This window comes from Abramis brama (genome assembly GCF_963993115.1).
Source record: "Abramis brama genome assembly, chromosome: 3".
Lineage (NCBI taxonomy): Eukaryota > Metazoa > Chordata > Actinopteri > Cypriniformes > Leuciscidae > Abramis > Abramis brama.
Window position 1 is genome coordinate 16,453,596 of NC_139965.1, and position 16,860 is coordinate 16,470,455.

At 36.7% G+C, this 16,860-nt stretch overlaps 3 protein-coding genes across 4 annotated transcripts in view; all 3 read right to left on the reverse strand.

Moving 5' to 3' along the window:
- LOC311079676 (uncharacterized protein) overlaps positions 1-16,860 on the reverse strand; it is a 61,793-nt gene that overhangs the window by 20,803 nt on the left and 24,130 nt on the right. The window lies entirely within an intron of this gene.
- On the reverse strand, positions 2,257-4,269 carry LOC311079668 (uncharacterized protein). The gene is made up of 7 exons (XM_084109295.1): positions 4,204-4,269; positions 4,046-4,127; positions 3,598-3,957; positions 3,165-3,494; positions 2,900-3,007; positions 2,768-2,790; positions 2,257-2,587 (listed from the first exon to the last, which is right to left on the reverse strand). Exons 1-7 carry the CDS (start codon positions 4,249-4,251, stop codon positions 2,465-2,467), a joined length of 1,074 nt encoding a protein of 357 aa, XP_083965421.1. The 5' UTR covers positions 4,252-4,269; the 3' UTR covers positions 2,257-2,464.
- Positions 10,753-13,235, reverse strand: LOC311079673 (uncharacterized protein). Of its 2 annotated transcripts, XM_084109307.1 has the most exons (7): positions 13,205-13,235; positions 13,047-13,128; positions 12,595-12,936; positions 12,158-12,496; positions 11,871-11,969; positions 11,742-11,764; positions 10,753-11,564 (listed from the first exon to the last, which is right to left on the reverse strand). In XM_084109307.1, the coding sequence occupies exons 1-7, from the start codon at positions 13,205-13,207 to the stop codon at positions 11,448-11,450; spliced, it is 1,005 nt and encodes a 334-aa protein (XP_083965433.1). In that variant the 5' UTR covers positions 13,208-13,235; the 3' UTR covers positions 10,753-11,447. The 2 variants fall into 2 exon arrangements, with proteins under 2 accessions (XP_083965433.1, XP_083965432.1); XM_084109306.1 differs by lacking the exon at positions 13,205-13,235 and having other exon boundaries at positions 13,047-13,195.

A 16,860-nucleotide genomic window follows, 5' to 3' on the forward strand; every position in this document is an offset into this window, starting at 1 on the left:
AAAATGTGGTGATGCGTCGCCCTATCGCCCTAATGAAGAAACCGCCCTGGTCACTAGACAGTTGATGGCACCCACTGACTTAATATGGGTTTGACTTAGGCACCCATAGGGCCCTATCTTGCACCCAGCGCAATTGACTTTGTACACCGGCGCATGTATCATTCCTATTTTGCACCCGCGCAAAGCGCGCTTTTCCCTCCACAGACGCCCGTCGCTAAACTAGGGAATGAACTTGCGCTCCCTGGGCGGTTCAACGCAAAAAAGGAGGCATGTTCCGGCGCAAACGTTCCTTCATGCTATTTTGCAGGTTTAGAAAACAATTGCGCCACTAACCAGGAAAAAATAGTTTAAAGTCAGTGGCGCGTTGCGCATGTTATTCATATGCTATTTTAAGGGCGCATGAGTGGCCATAATCAATGTAGCGTGTGCACAACGCGCATACACTTTGATTCTCTCATCTACACAGAAGCAGCAGTTTTCATTTTTGCACATAGATAGATAGATAGATAGATAGATAGATAGATAGATAGATAGATAGATAGACAATTTATTATAAAAGCATACATATAGCTTACACATTTACCCAAATTATCAGACGCCTGTTTAACCGAAGTTAATTTGGGTGGGTTTCTCCATTTCAAATGTAACTTCTCTCTTTTACGGCCGTGACGAGAGCGTTGCTCTCCTTGGCTGTGAATCGCTCCTGGCGCGCGCCTGGCAAATCCGCCGTTACAATAGCAATCCGCTATGGAAAAAGCGCGTCTGCTCTTAAAGGGAATGTGAGATGTCGCTCTGATTGGTTTATTTCACGTTACGCCCAAACCACACCTATGAATAATGAAGCTACTTCAGACCAACCCATTTTAGATTTGCGCCTGGCGCAAGAGTCATTTATCCCGCCGGTATAATAGAAACAGCGCCCAAGACCCGCCCACAAAGTTACTTGCGCTTTGCGCTTGACACTTGCGTTTCAGATCGTTAAAATAGGGCCCATAGTATTTTTTTCCTACTATGGAAGTCAATGGCTACCGTCAACTGTCTGAATACAAACATTCTTTAAAATATCTTGTTTTTTGTTCAACAGAAGAAAGAGTTTTGGAACAACTTGAGGGTGAGTGAAGGCCCTTTCACACGGGACGCGACATTTGCGAGTGTCTAGTTAATTTTCAATAGGAGACGTGCGGAAAGCAGCAAAACGCTTGTGCACCCAAAATCCTGCCACTTTCACAAGCGGCTTTCACAATATTATTATATTTCACAATATAAAAATATTTTATCTCTTTTTTGAGTGGCAGCGGCTGCGTCCGCTTTAACCAATCATCGAACAGGTTATTAATGACCAATCATAGAACATTTTACTAAACTTATATCAGCGTGCTGAAAATATAAATATTGTTCAATAATTAATGACAATAATTAATAATGACACCACCACCACCACAGAAAAAAATAAAATAAAATTCTGTTAAGATATATTTATCTATTTGTTTTGTTGATGATTGTAACTATGGCAACTTCCACCCCAAAACCGCAAGGAGCACCACCTCAACTGCACAAAACGCTTCCACTACGAGAGAAAGCAGCAGCCGCTCAGTGATTCCACCGCTTGCCGCGTCCCGTGTGAAAGGGCCTAAAGTGATGCAACATTTTCATTTTCGGGTGAACTATCCCTTTAAGAATTCGTGTTAAATACCAACTAAATGTGCACTAGTCCTTTTTAAAGGGAACTGTATCTTCTACAAGCACCAGGGTCCACCATTTGAGTTAACAGAATAAAAACAACATAACACATAAACACATTTTAACAAATGCACATTACATGCACATCCATTTTAATTTAGTAGATGCAAATGAAGCATAGGCTACCATGCAAGTAATATGTGATTCATAAGGAAACTGTAAAACAGAATATTTCATAAGTTCCAAAGTTGACCTGAAAAGAACAACGCAGAGTCTAACAACATACATTCATTAATCCACATAAAATCAATGAGCACACAAACACAACCTTTCTTTTCCCACAATTATCCTTACTATGCCAAAGAAATGCATATATCTAATGATAAACAGTACAAAGCCATAATAACACTTAAACATACAAAGACATTAAAATATGGACACTTACAGCTATCATCTCAAAATCCTTATTTTGATGACATTGTTAGCTATTGGCCTACTGTTATTTTAGGTAATAAAACACTTTCAGAGCGCTTCATTTTAACACTTATATGCTATATAATATATATATATATATATATATATATATATATATATATATATATATATATATAAAGTGCCGTAAAAATGATCAGACTATACTCTGGGTTTAATTTTCAGAGGATGAAAGTCAACTCATAAAATCTAGGAGAAATTACCAAAATTATTCTGACAAATTGAATTAAATTGATGTTATAAGATCATGATGAAAATATTTGTGTCGAAGTGAAATGCTCCTCTCTGGATGTTACTGCTGTGATCTGACCTGAGCGTACAGAGACTGCTCCTGAATGACCTTTGATTTGGTCCTTCTAGTGTTCAGAGGTTTCTGACCAAAACTAATGGATGCGTAATTCATGCTGGCTTCATTCTAATATCAAGAGAGAAAATAATCTCCAATTATGAGAGGAAAATTACACATGATGTGGCATAATATACACCAAAAAATATATATTGAAAAAATATATATTATCTAATATTAAATTAATAAGACAGATACATTGATAAAGATTTGGAAAATATCTAAAATGGAAGATATTTGTGTACTTACTTGATTCTCTTGAGGTTTGGGCACTTTGGGAAATTAAGAAACAGTCTTGTCATTATAAATAATTCAATTAATTCAATTTCTACAACATTTTCCTTTACAATAAAAATAATAATTTTATTCAGAAAGTCCTACCTTTATTCTGACCCCTGAATAGTTTTATTCCCAGAAAAACAACAAGAACAAAAAATATAATGTTTGAAACTCCAAGAGCAAGAAGAGTTGGATTCACATCACCACTCACTGAAACAAAATTAATTTGATCTTCTTAGAATTTTTTTTTTTTTTTTAGATAAGTTTGGTATCATGTACTCTAGTATATTAATCAAATGCTTTTCCAGATAGCAGATAAAGCTAAACATTTCAACAGTTCAAGCCAGACATTTGCATTTGACCTTACCTCTAATATTGAGTTGAGTTCCTTCTCCAAACAGTATCTCTCCACATGCGGCCACAGCGCAGTAGTAAATCCCAGCATCAGAGTCACTGATGTTGCTCTTGAGGAGATTGTAGATGCAGCTCTGTGTTTGAGACTCACTGCTGTTCTTACACTGACCATTTCTCTCTCCTTTGGTGTAAAGGACTCCTTGAGAGTCTCCCAAGCTTTGTCTGAACCAGTAGACGCTGTGTTCTCCAGCACAACTCTCACTGAAGATGCTGCACTGCAAATTCACTGAATCCCCTGGATGAAGCGTGTCTATCAAAGACTGCTGAAGAGTTGTGTGTCCAGCTTGAAAAGTGACAAAAGGAACAGAAATAGTAAGGACAAAAAAAAAAAAAAAAAAAAATTCAGGTGGCATAAATCAAACAAAGCTAAAAGCAATAAAACTTACCTTTAAAAAATAATCTAGTGCCTGCACCCATTCCAATGTTGTAATGTGATGTGACGACACAGTAATATGTTGATGAGTCTGAAGGCTTTGTCTGTAAAATTATCAGATTAAAATGATCATCTCCTTTGAAAACATTAAAACGACTCATTTTCTCAAAGTCCTTATTCCAGCTGGGTTGTTGATTTAAATATAAAGACACAATTTGTATGAATCTTCCATCAGCCGTCTGTTTAAACCATGCTTTTGTCGATTGCAGAAGCTTTGAAAAGCTGCAAGTAAGATTCACATCCTCTCCAGCTCGAACTACTTTTACATCTTCCTGAACAACATCCACATTAGAGGACACATCAGAGGAGCAGACTGCAAAACCAAGCACACAATAGTAACCTTTAGAGTTAATAAATAGGTGACTTGTTTAATGTTTAAAAAGACATTTAGGTATATTTACATATTGTTGAGGAAAGCAAAAGAATGAAGTAATATCTCATGATCAGTCGTCTTCCAAAATTGTCCTCAGGCTTTGAATTCCCCTGAAAAAGCAAACAAATGAGCCACACAATCACACACGCTAAAGAATAAGGGTAGATCACTAGACTGTGTCTTTACCATGTGTCCATCCAGCTTCGGTCTCTGCTTTAGAAAACTGAGGCACATGTGCACTTTCACCTTAACTTTTCTGCTTTCACACCCCTCGCCACATCAAAATGGCTAAAAAAAAAAAAAAAAAAAAAAAAGTCTAACCTAACCATCTTTCCATTGCTCCAAAAAACTCTTATTTATTTTGACAGGTGTTATTAATACTACTGCTTAGTAAGTTGGCCTCTCTCAAAACTATGAGGTTAATTTGTTGTTTTATTGCTAATGCTTGATATAGTTTGACAACAGGGGGGGGGGGGGAATAAGATGCAGGAAATAAGATGTTAAAAGCAGCATGTAACCAGAAGACAAACCTTTAAAGGGCCTCACATGAAAGTTATTTTTTTACCGATGATGAGCATCCAAATATTAAAAAAAAAAAAAAAATGTAAATAATTTTTTGAATCAATGGGATGGCAGAAGAAATGGCAAGATCAAGCTATACCTATTCTGGATTGGTGAATACATGGTTATCCATACATCTGTCACAATATGCTGATCAGTAAACACAATGGAGAGTACAAAGGAAGACATGTGATCAGTGACAAAAACACTCAGACAGAACAGAACTGTGACACCTATATTACATGTATAGGGCCCTATTTTAATGATCTGAAACGCAAGTATCAAACGCAAAACACAAGTAACTTTGTGGGCGGGTCTTGGGCACTGTTGCTATTATACCGGCGGGATAAATGACTCTTGTGCCCGGCGCAAATCTAAAATTGGTTGGTCTGAAGTAGCTTCATTATTCATAGGTGTGGTTTGGGCGTAACATGAAATAAACCAATCAGAGCGACATCTCACATTCCCTTTAAGAGCAGGCACGCTTGTTCCATGGCGGTTTGCTATTATAACGGCGGATTTGCCAGGCGCACGCCAGGAGCGGTTCACAGCCGAGGAGACCGATGTTCTCGTCAGGGCCGTAAAAGACAGAGAAGTGACATTGGGGATGGGAGAAACCCACCCAAATTAGCTTCGGTTAAGCAGGCGTATAATAATTTGGGTAAATGTGTAAGCTAGATTTATGCCTATTTTTTCACATCATCATGGACACCACAATGATTTCCCTCATGTGGAATATTTTTCCTTGTAATTATGGATGGTTTGCAAAAATGGCAACTGCTACGTCTGTGTGTAGATGAGAGAAGCAAAGTGTATGCTCATTGTGCACACGCTACATTATGGCCAAGCATGCGCCCTTAAAATAGCATCTGAACGCGCCACTGAAAACGCGGTTTTTCCTGGTCTGTGGCGGAATTGTTTTCTGGAACTGCAAAATAGCACCAGGGAACGTTAGCGCCGGAACACACCTCCTCTTTTCACTGCACCGCCCCCGGGAGCGCAAATTCATTCCCTAATTTACCGACGTGCGTCTGTGGAGGGAAAAGTCTGCTGTGCGTCGGGTGCAAAATAGGAATGATACATGCGTCGTATACAAAGTCAATTGCGCTGGGTGCAAGATAGGGGCCATAGTCTCTCAGTTTAGTTGCTTCTATATTAGAACACTTGATGATTATCTAATCAAAATAACAATATGTATTGTAGTGACAAAAAACAATAACTGAAATCGAATGCGTCTCTGATTTGTTTATGTTTCTGTCTGCTACATGAACATATCAATGCTGAGAAAGCAATCAAGTCACTAACTAGTTTTAAATATTAAACTTCGCCAGCTAATGAATGCATAAAAGTGACCAGCTGGATATAAGCTAATGCAAATAGATGGTAACAATTGCGACATAAAACATTTGGGTCAGGTTTGCGTGTGTTTTTTGTCACATTGTTTTAACCGCTTGAGGTAGCCACTACTAATGTTATTCTTCCCAGACTCGACGGCAAACTCTGTTCTTTCTCTGCTAATGCAGCATTTAGTCAACAAATGAATTACTTTATAATGACATGGCAATATGTACGTTAGTGTTCTGTATTCATACCGTTTCGCTGTCTGTTTTAAATGCGCATCTGAAGTGTCAGCGCTTTCCGTATCTCCCTGCTGCACACAGCCTCATGTCTTATTTTTTACAGTCTATGGTCTTAACTAAACAACTCTGCCAGTGATAGTTTTTATTTGTCCTCTAGAGGCCGCTCTCGCTCTATATAATGCCAGCAGTCTCTTCTCAGCGCTCTAATACTGTAGAATGACTGTGCACACTTCTCAGCCGATCCAGCAATGGATGCAACCTGTATAAACTATCGGTGTGGATTTTTGCCAATAACAATAGTTCCACCAATCAACTATCAGTACCGATATATCGGCAAAACCGATAAATCGGTCGACCTCCAATCTTATTATAATATTACTGCCCCTTAATCTGCACGTTTCCACCCGTGGCGCCGCCATTCTTGCATTTGCAAGCGACAACAGTGTAACCAGTTCTAACACTATGGCAAAAGTTTGAGCAAACTGTTCTGTCATTGGCCGCACAGATGAGCATTGAACACTATTTAGAGTCCCAGTCTCAGACGAGACAAGAGAGCAGTGGATTCATTTTATTTTTCAACGGAAATCCCTCAGAAACAGATGAATCAATGTAACTCCACAACAACTACATAAATGTATCCACTAACCATTCAGAAACGTCCTGGTGCGTCTAAAAGTTGCAACCTCTTCCTCAGTCTCTCCGTAAGGCTGCACAAAATTTTCTGAAATTTTGGATGAGTGAGATTATTTGTGTTTTGTTATTGTATCTGAAGCTTATTGGAAAGGCTCCACTCTCTTCTGAGTGGGGTGGAGGAGCAGCAACTCATTTGCATTTAAAGGGACACACACAAAAAGGGACCGTTTTTGCTTACACCCAAAAAGGGGCAACTTTGACAAGCTATAATAAATTATCTGGGGGGTATTTTGAGCTGAAATTTCACAGACACATTCTGGGGACACCATATATTTATATTACATCTTGTGAAAAGGGGCATAACATGTCACCTTTAAATGGTTCTGTGATGGACGAGTTTACGTAGAGAGTATTCATAAATATTGTGTTGCTATTATACAAACTGGAATATTTATAAATTATTATGGCGATGAATTTTACATTTGCATATTCTATTGTATGAATAGTTATGTAGACATGGTAAAAGTGTCATTTTTATTTTTATTTTACTTTACCTCAGGAATGTTTACTATGCATGTAGCTGTGTGTGGGAAAGAAAGCGCACAAGATGAGACAACTTTCCATTATTAAGATCACTGAACACATTTACACATAGTTAACCAAATCAAAATTTATTTTCATTATGAATGACAGTTACTGCACAGCTTCAAATCTGTTAATAGTCAATTAATAGCTGCAATAGTCAATTAAATATACAAGTAGTCCATTTTTTTTAATTATATTTATTAGATACATAATGTTTGTTTTGTTGTCTCATTTGGTAGCGATCCCATCATTATCAACATAGCACAGCTGATTGTTTGCTGTTATATCAGCGTCCAATGAGCTGCACCCAGTGTTGCCAGATGTACGATAATTATCGTATTTGTACGATAATTTTGACCTCTGTACGATGTACGATCAATAATGGAAAAAATCTTATAATGTACGATAATTTCAGAACTGTGTGACACTTCAAATGATGGTCGCTGTAATCATAGGGCTTCTCATTGATCTAGCTGTGGATTCTACGTCTACCGGCCGGAAGAACGTGTAGAGAGAGGGAGCGAGCGAGCGAGAGACCTTGCGTGTGTGTGTGTGTGTGTGTGTGTGCTAGTGTGCTTCACGAAGCGCATACAAGGACCCAACCAATCAATTGTAAGTGCGGGAGGGCTTTTATCTATACTCCCGAACCGAATTAATCAGAATTTTTCTACAACTAAATAAAGACTAGTTTTGATAATTGGATCAAAAGCTCAGAGAGAAAAATTGACCCCTAAACTAAATATCCTGGGATTAAACCCAAGCAGAGTGGCAAAAAATTTAGGGGTAGTCTTTGACTCTGATTTTAATTTTAAAGCGCATGTGAGTAATATTACAAAAATTGCATTTTATCATTTAAAGAACATTGCTAAAATAAGACCATTTCTCTCTTTGAGCAATACAGAAAAATTAATGCATACATTTATAACTAGCAGACTTGACTATTGTAATGCCCTCCTTTCTGGTCTACCAAAGACTACAATTAATAAATTACAATTAATACAAAACTCAGCTGCTCGAGTAATGACAAAGACCAAGAAGAGAGAACACATTACACCTATACTAAAATCATTACATTGGTTACCTGTTAGTTTTCGTATTGATTTTAAAAACCTTTTATTAGTTTATAAAGCACTGCATGGACTTGATCCAGACTATCTTTTAAAAATGCTTATAATATATGAACCTATAAGGACTCTTAGGTCATCGGATTCTTTACTTTTAACAGTACCACTCAGTAAAACTAAAAGATTTGGTGATGCTGCCTTTAGTCGCTACGCTCCTCGCCTCTGGAATAATCTTCCAGAAGAAGTAAGACGTGCTAGAAATATAAATAGTTTTAAGTCAAAATTAAAAACATATCTTTTTAGCCTGGCCTTCCTATAAAACCTATAATTTCCTTTTCTTCTTCTTTTCTTCATTTTAATACATTTTCATACATTTTTATTTTTATTCTTGTATTTTACTTGTACTTGTATTTTTGGTGTGTCTGTAAAGCACTTTGAACTGCATTGACTTGTCTGGAAAAGTGCTATATAAATAAAATTTGCTTGCTTGCTTGCTTGCATTACCATGTGCAACTGTGTTGGGTGAAAAGTTGCTCTTCAAATGTGTATCAATAGTGTTTTTAGCTGCATATCAGTTTTATTGGCATTGGCTGTGCAACTATAATGATTTGTTTAGATGTTTGTGTCGAAGAGGGCTCTACCCTCTTCTCTTGTCTCCTGCTTTTTTGGGGGGTTAAATCATGTCTGTTACATGTGAAGCAACATGTCTTACATGCTCTCAGTAATGTCTGTGAAGGTATTCACAGTAGCATGTCTCGGTACTTGCTCTGGAGCAGCATCAGCGTAACAGATCTATTCCGCCAAGACCAAATACATTATCCATTACCATGCCAATCTCTATTTCCATACTCGTGTCCCGAGAGTTGTCATGACAGAACTTAACAGAGCCAAACATACATGTTACAACATCACTGGTCCACATTCGTGCATCGTAAGTAATGACGTACGTCTGAGTGAACAAGACAGAGGGAAAAGATGTAATATAAATTTATAGTGTCTCCAGAATGTGTCTGTGTATTTTCAGCTCAAAATACTCCCCAGATAATTTCACGAGTTCACATGTTAATGAAATCTGATATAAAATTATAATGCGTATTTGGCTTGCTGTCCGGGGGGAGGGCTCCGAGCTCGGAATTCGGCCCGACCCCAGAGTACTCCCCCCCCTATGAATGTATAGATCATAGGTATCTATGAGTAGACCCAGCCGAATGTGAGGTGATGGGGTGGTGGCGGGATGCTGAGAAAATTGTCATGAGACAGGCGGTAAGGGAAGGCTTTATTTATACTGGTTTCTTCTTGTGCTGATTGGATGATTACCTGAACATGCTCCTCCCGAACTTTGTTACATAAAACTTCATTTATTATAGCTTGTCAAATTTGCTCCTTTTTGGGTGTGATCAAAAACGCACCGTTTTTGTGTGTGTGTCCCTTTAAATACAAATGAGCTGCTGCTCCTCCGCCCTTTCAGAAGAAAGCCAATCCTTTACACGAGCTGCGGATACTCCGGCAATAAAAAAACACTCAAATCTCACTCATCCAAAATCCCAGAAATAACCAGTAGTGAATTGCAGCCTTACGGAGAGACTCAGGATGAGGTTGCAACTTTTAGACACACCTGGATGTTTCTGAATGGTTAGTGGATACATTTATGTAGTTGTTGTGGACTTACATGTACTGTCATGTTTAACTTTTACACAAGCTGACACAGTTCCTTGAGGTCTTTATAAGACAGCTGTGACATATTTTGGTCAAATAGTGTTCAGTGCTCGTCTGTGCAGCCAACGACAGAACAGTTTACATGCTTTGCTCAAACTTTTGCCATTGCGTTAGAACTGGTTACACTGTTGTCGCTTGCGAAAACCAAATGGCGCGCCGTGGGTGGAAACGTACAGAATGTTCCTACGTCAGAAGGGGAGCGAAATCTGATTGGCTTATTTTTTGACATGCTTGCAGAGTAAGCTTACCAGAACAAAGTTACTGGGTTGTCACTTTTCATGTTTTCTGGGTTGGTAGATGCACCGGGGACCCGATTATAGCACTTAAACTTAAAGTCAGATTTTCATGATATGTTCCCTTGAAACGCATCCCAGAATCAGATCTCATACCAATGATCTACAATCACTAGGTGGCAGTAGAGACCATGTTGAATTCAGCAAGTTCCTCTTTAAAGAAAGAGTCTTTCTTGTTAAAGACTAAATGCTAACTAATACTTTGCCATGGGGAACTATACCCTATATACATGCACCAGGATCCATCATTTGAGTTAACAATAAAAACAATGCAATGAAACATCATAAAAAAACAACAACACATTTGATCAAATGCACATAAACAGGCTATTCATTTAGTAGATGCAAATGAAGCATAGCCTACTTCACACAAGTGATTCATAAGGAAACTGTGAAACGGAAATTACAAAATTGCTCAAAATGAACAGAGACATACATTAATCAATTCACTAACAAAAATATAAATGAGCATACAAACACACTACTTCTCTTTTACAATATTATGCCTTACAAATTAATATAGCTATACAACAGTACAAAGCCAAAATAACACTTAACATATAAAATGCATTCAAATATGGCCATCAACAGCTATCATCTATCATATTTTTTTTTACATTTTTACTTTTTTTACACTGTTAGCTACTGATACTTGAAGTTACATTTTCAGAGCATTTAACAATTAACTGACACTTAAATGCTTGAAATAAAGGACAGGCATTATAGATTCAAGTTCAATTTATTTAATTTAATTTTTAAATCACATTAAACACAGCAACAAGGCTGACCAAAATTGCTGTATGGTAAAAAAAAAAAAAAAGAATTCATAAAACAGACTTCAAAACATAAAAACATGAAGAAAATCAATAAACTCATTAAATAGACTATTAATGACCAAATTATTCAACCATATTAAATGTATTGTCTTCAAATATGTTGTTGTAAGCTCATGATGAAAATATTTGTCGAAGTGAAACGCTCCACTAAACCTCTGGATGTTACTGCTGTACGTGAGCGTACAGAGACTGCTCCTGAATGACCTTTGATTTGGTCCTTCTAGTGTTCAGAGGTTTCTGACCAAAACTAATGGATGCGTAATTCATGCTGTCTTCATTCTAAAATCAAGAGAGAAAAGAATCTCCAATTATGAGAGGAAAATTACACATGATGTGGCATAATACGTTTTTAAAAACCCTGACAGAAAAATGTATTATCTAATATTAAATTGATAAAACAGATACATTGATAAAATTTTGAAAAAGATCTCAAATGGAAGATAATTGTGTACTTACTTGATTCTCTTGAGGTTTGGGCACTTTGGGAAATTAAGAAACAGTCTTGTCATTATAAATGGCAGTTGTGTTATTCAAAATTTGATATTGCATTACCATAATAAATTAATCCTATTCAGAAAATCTTACCTTTTTTCTGACCTCTGCATAGTTTTATTCCCAGAAAAACAACAAGAGCCAAAAATATGATGTTTGAAATTCCAAGAGCATGAAGAGTTGGATTCACATCTAAGGCAATAAAATATTTTTTTTTATATACTGTATCTTTTGCTTAGATTTTTTATTTTTATTTTTTACATTCATTAGATCAGTTCGCTATCATGTACTCCTGTAAATTAATGAAATACTTTTCCAGAGAGGAACGATCAAACCAAATATCTCAACATCTTAAACCAGACATTTGCATTTCACCTTACCTCTAAAATTGAGTTGAGTTCCTTCTCCAAACAGTATCTCTCCACATGCGGCCACAGCGCAGTAGTAAATCCCAGCATCAGAGTCACTGATGTTGCTCTTGAGGAGATTGTAGACACAGCTCTGCGTTTGAGACTCACTGCTGTTCTTACACTGACCATTTCTCTCTCCTTTGGTGTAAAGGACTCCTTGAGAGTCTCCCAAGCTTTGTCTGAACCAGTAGACGCTGTGTTCTCCAGCACAACTCTCACTAAAGATGCTGCACTGCAAATTCACTGAATCCCCTGGATGAAGCGTGTCTATCAAAGACTGCTGAAGAGTTGTGTGTGCTACGGCTGCATCTTGACAAAGGGACATAAAAGGGACACTTGAAAAAGCAAGGCCAATAGTCATCCAACACAATCCCCACAAAACATAAATAATAAGCAAGAAAATATACCTCTGACAAGTAATCTAGTGCCTGCACCCATTCCAATCTTCCAGTTTGATCCGGCTACACAGTAATATGTGGCTGAGTCTGAAGGCTTTGTCTTTAAAATTATCAGATTAAAATGATCATCACCTTTGGTAAAATTAAAACGATTCATTTTCTCAAAGTCCTTATTCCAAATGGGTTGTTTATAGTGTAAAGATACAATCTTTAAAGATTTTCCTTCAGCCGTCTGTTTAAACCATGCTGTTGATTCCAGAAACTCTGAAAAGCTGCAGGTTAAGTTCACGTCCTCTCCAGACTGAACTATTTTTAAATCTTGCTGAACAACATTCACTTCAGAAGTACAGACTGCAAAAGGAAGCACACATTAGATAGCTTTAGAGTTAAATGTGTTATAAAGTGTTAAATTGGTGAGTTGTTTATATGTTTACAAAGCATAAGCATTTAGTTATATTTACATATTGTTGAGGAAAGCAAAATAATGAAGTAATATCTCATGATCAGTCGTCTTCCAAAATTGTCCTCAGGCTTTGAATTCCCCTGAAAAAGCAAACGAATGAGCCACACCATCACACACGCTAAAGAATAAGGGTAGATCACTAGACTGTGTCCTTACCATGTGTCCATCTGTCTCTGCTTCAGTCAACTGAGGCACATGTGCACATTCACCTTATCTTTTCTGCCGTCACACACTGTCGCCACATCAAAATGGCTAAAAAAAAAGAGCCCAACCATCTTTCCATTGTTCCAAAAAACCTCTTTAATTTATTAGGAAATGCATTATAAATACTATTGCTTAGTTATATAGTTTTTAGTAACTAAAGTTGGCCTCTCTGAAAACTCTGGTTAATATGTTTTTTATTGCTACTAAAAATGCATTTTGTGGTTTGACACAGAACAAAAGCAGGAAATAAGATGTTTCAAAGAAGCATGTAACCAGAAAACAATCCTTTTAAGGGCCTCATATAAAAGTTAATGTTTTAGTGGGCCTACCAATGGTGAGCGTCCAAGATATTTTAAATTTAATTAATTTAATTTAAAAATAATAATAATTTGATTAAATTCATGTTTTGAATCAAGGGTTTGGCAGATGGCAGGACATGATCAAGTTTAAAGGTGTCCTATTATGCCCTTTTACGAAGTCTTGATTTTGTTTTGGAGGTGTACTAGAATATGCTTTCATGCTTGATTGTTTAAAAAACACATTATTTTTTACTTATTTACTTATTTAACCCTCAGACGGTCTTCGTTTCGGAGTCACATCCTGGGCCTTCCCGGTCAGAAGTGACCGGAGACCTAAAAATGAAACTTCCTCCATCCCAGTAAAACCAATGCAATTTATTTTTGTTCTATAATATTTATTCTTTTTAATTTTGTATTTTGAGAGAATTTTATTGAATTTATTAATATTTAAGCAATATTTATGGTCTATTTTTGCCATTGAAAATAATACAAAAATGTATATATATATATATATATATATATATATATATATATATATATATATATATATATATATATATATGTTTTTTTTTTTTTAATGCAGTATTTTAGTTTAATATAGAGTCTAGGCCTTCAAAAAAAATGTTTTAAGCAGATTAGCACCATCTGGTGAGAGTATGGAGAGAATGCGTAGAACCATGGTGTAACCACTAGATGGCATCTACAGCTCTCTATGGAGAGGCATGTGAATTCCCCAGCTGTTTATGGACACATTTACTTTTTTTTTTTTTTTGTGGATTTGAATGTATATTTAAACAATCTCAAAAACTATTTCTTATCAAGTTTTAGATATATATATATATTTTTTAGAAATAGTGATTTAAAGTGTTAGTTTTTGCATTATGATTACAGTCAAACCTAAACATTGTGTTAGGAAGAGAAGCGTGTTGCTAAGAAGCAAATTTTATACCCATTTTTTTATTCAGAATTTGTAACAAAAAAATGCAATTCATTCAATTATAACACTTTATGTAAAATAATATTTAAAAAAATATATATAGTTTTTTGTCAATTTCCCATTCATTTCCAATGGGGGTCATTTTTGACCGAAGACCACAAGTGTGACTATTTTTTTTACGACCACTTAGCATGCTCGGATCATGACCTCAATTTTTTGTGTGTGTTCACATACCCAATGCCATAAAAGTCACCAAGTTTCGTAACATTCCGATGAAGCTGTGATTTTTAAAAATTCTAAACAGATTTTTTGTAATCAAAATGTATTGGTATGTATGTGTATAAAAGTGTTTGTATGTGTGTGTGTGTGTGTGTGTGTGTGTGGGTTGGTGTGTCTGTTTTGCACTCTTGATGTTGTAGAATGTCACCCCTTTACAGCTGTGTACTTTTTTTTAGCATTGTGGCCGATTTGTAGATTGTACACACAAAAATTCGGAGACTTTTTGTGTTTTTGTCAATTTCCCATTCATTTCCTATGGGGGTCATTTTTGACCGAAGACCACAAGTGTGACTATTTTTTTTACGACCACTTAGCATGCTCGGATCATGACCTCAATTTTTTGTGTATTCACATACCTAATGCCATAAAAGTCACCAAGTTTCGTAACATTCCGATAAAGCTGTGATTTTTAAAAATTCAAAACAGATTTTTTGTAATCAAAATTATTGGTGTATGTGTATAAAAGTGTGTTTGTATGTGTGTGTGTGTGGGTGGGTGTGTCTTTATTGCACTCTTGATGTTGTAGAGTGTCACCCCTTTACAGCTGTGTACTTTTTTTTAGGATTGTGGCCGATTTGTAGATTGTACACACAAAAATTCGGAGACTTTTTGTGTTTTTGTCAATTTCCCATTCATTTCCTATGGGGGTCATTTTTGACCGAAGACCACAAGTGTGACTATTTTTTTTACGACCACTTAGCATGCTCGGATCATGACCTCAATTTTTTGTGTATTCACATACCTAATGCCATAAAAGTCACCAAGTTTCGTAACATTCCGATGAAGCTGTGATTTTTAAAAATTCAAAACAGATTTTTTGTAATCAAAATTATTGGTGTATGTGTATAAAAGTGTGTTTGTATGTGTGTGTGTGTGGGTGGGTGTGTCTTTATTGCACTCTTGATGTTGTAGAGCAGGGATAGGCAACTCCGGTCCTGGAGGGCCACTGTCCTGCAGAGTTTAGCTTCAGCCCTGATAAAAACTCACCTGCCTGTATATATCTAGTAATCCTGAAAATGTTGATTGCCTTGTTCAGGTGTGTTTAATTAGGGTTGGAGCTAAACTCTGCAGGACAGTGGCCCTCCAGGACCGGAGTTGCCTATCCCTGTTGTAGAGTGTCACCCGACGTTTCACAGGACGTTTCAGCATGGCATTATTTTTTTTTAATTTTCTTATACATTTTAGATACGATGTTATACACCATTTAATCATGATATTTTTTGGAAAATGATGGTAATACAAACAGTAATCGATCACACAACCATGGTTAATTTTCCTAAGGGACTGTGAACAGCCGTACAAAAGTGAGAGCTTACAAAAGCTACATTAACAGTAGCACTATATCAACTGTAATGTTGTCTAGCAGGCTCGCGGAGGCAAGGCTTTGCTCTTTGTTCTTACATCTCTTGCCAGCAGAGGCACCAGTTGCTTCAGTATTTTTACGCTTACCTGTTTGTGGTGGTAGTGACTCACCTAAAAGTCCTTCTACCATAGCTATATGCAAAATCCTCATCTGTGAAGAACAGATTTCAAATGTGTTTTTTTTTTATATAATATTCCACGACCTGCAATATGTACACATGAGAAAATTCTAGGGACAGTCTGCAGGAAGTCATGGGTTTAATAGTTGATGACCCGGAGTCATCCTGGTCGTGAGGGACTTTGTTTCTATTAGACTCGACCTGTGCATTTGCAACGAGAGATTACATCCAGTGTGAAGCACTGCTTCCGGGAGAACATGAATCCGGAAAAACAAAATAGAACACCTCTCATACTGTTTATTTTAATTACGCACATGAAAGTTTAATTATGCAAAGACTGCACCAGGTAAAAATAGATTGGATGAACCTATCGGGATTATTTTTCTATACACTGATGAAGTCTGCACAGTATCAGGAGTAAGTGAGTAAATACTGTACATAGAAATAAATGAGAATTAAAATAAGTTATTTATTTATTTGGGCACCTGTTACACCAGCAGATGGCTTTGCTGGCTTTGAGAATTTCCCACTATAAAAAAACAGCATGTATTTCGTATCCATACATACCACAATGGATGTGCTTCAATATCTCTGCAGGCCTTTATTTCTTGG

What these genes read in the sequence shown, in the direction of transcription:
- LOC311079668 (XM_084109295.1), bottom strand. Translation starts at nt 4,251, where the DNA reads ATGTGCCTCAGTTTTCTAAAGCAGAGACCGAAGCTGGATGGACACATG. An exon ending in CGAAGCTGGATGGACACATG is followed by an intron (nt 4,128 to 4,203) that starts GTAAAGACACAG and finishes TTGCTTTTTCAG; the next exon opens with GGGAATTCAAAGCCTGAGGA. An exon ending in CACTAGATTATTTTTTAAAG is followed by an intron (nt 3,495 to 3,597) that starts GTAAGTTTTATT and finishes TCACTTTTCAAG; the next exon opens with CTGGACACACAACTCTTCAG.
- LOC311079673 (XM_084109306.1), bottom strand. Translation starts at nt 13,158, where the DNA reads ATGGTGTGGCTCATTCGTTTGCTTTTTCAGGGGAATTCAAAGCCTGAG. An exon ending in TTTGCTTTCCTCAACAATAT is followed by an intron (nt 12,937 to 13,046) that starts GTAAATATAACT and finishes TTCCTTTTGCAG; the next exon opens with TCTGTACTTCTGAAGTGAAT. An exon ending in AACTCAACTCAATTTTAGAG is followed by an intron (nt 11,970 to 12,157) that starts GTAAGGTGAAAT and finishes TTATTGCCTTAG; the next exon opens with ATGTGAATCCAACTCTTCAT.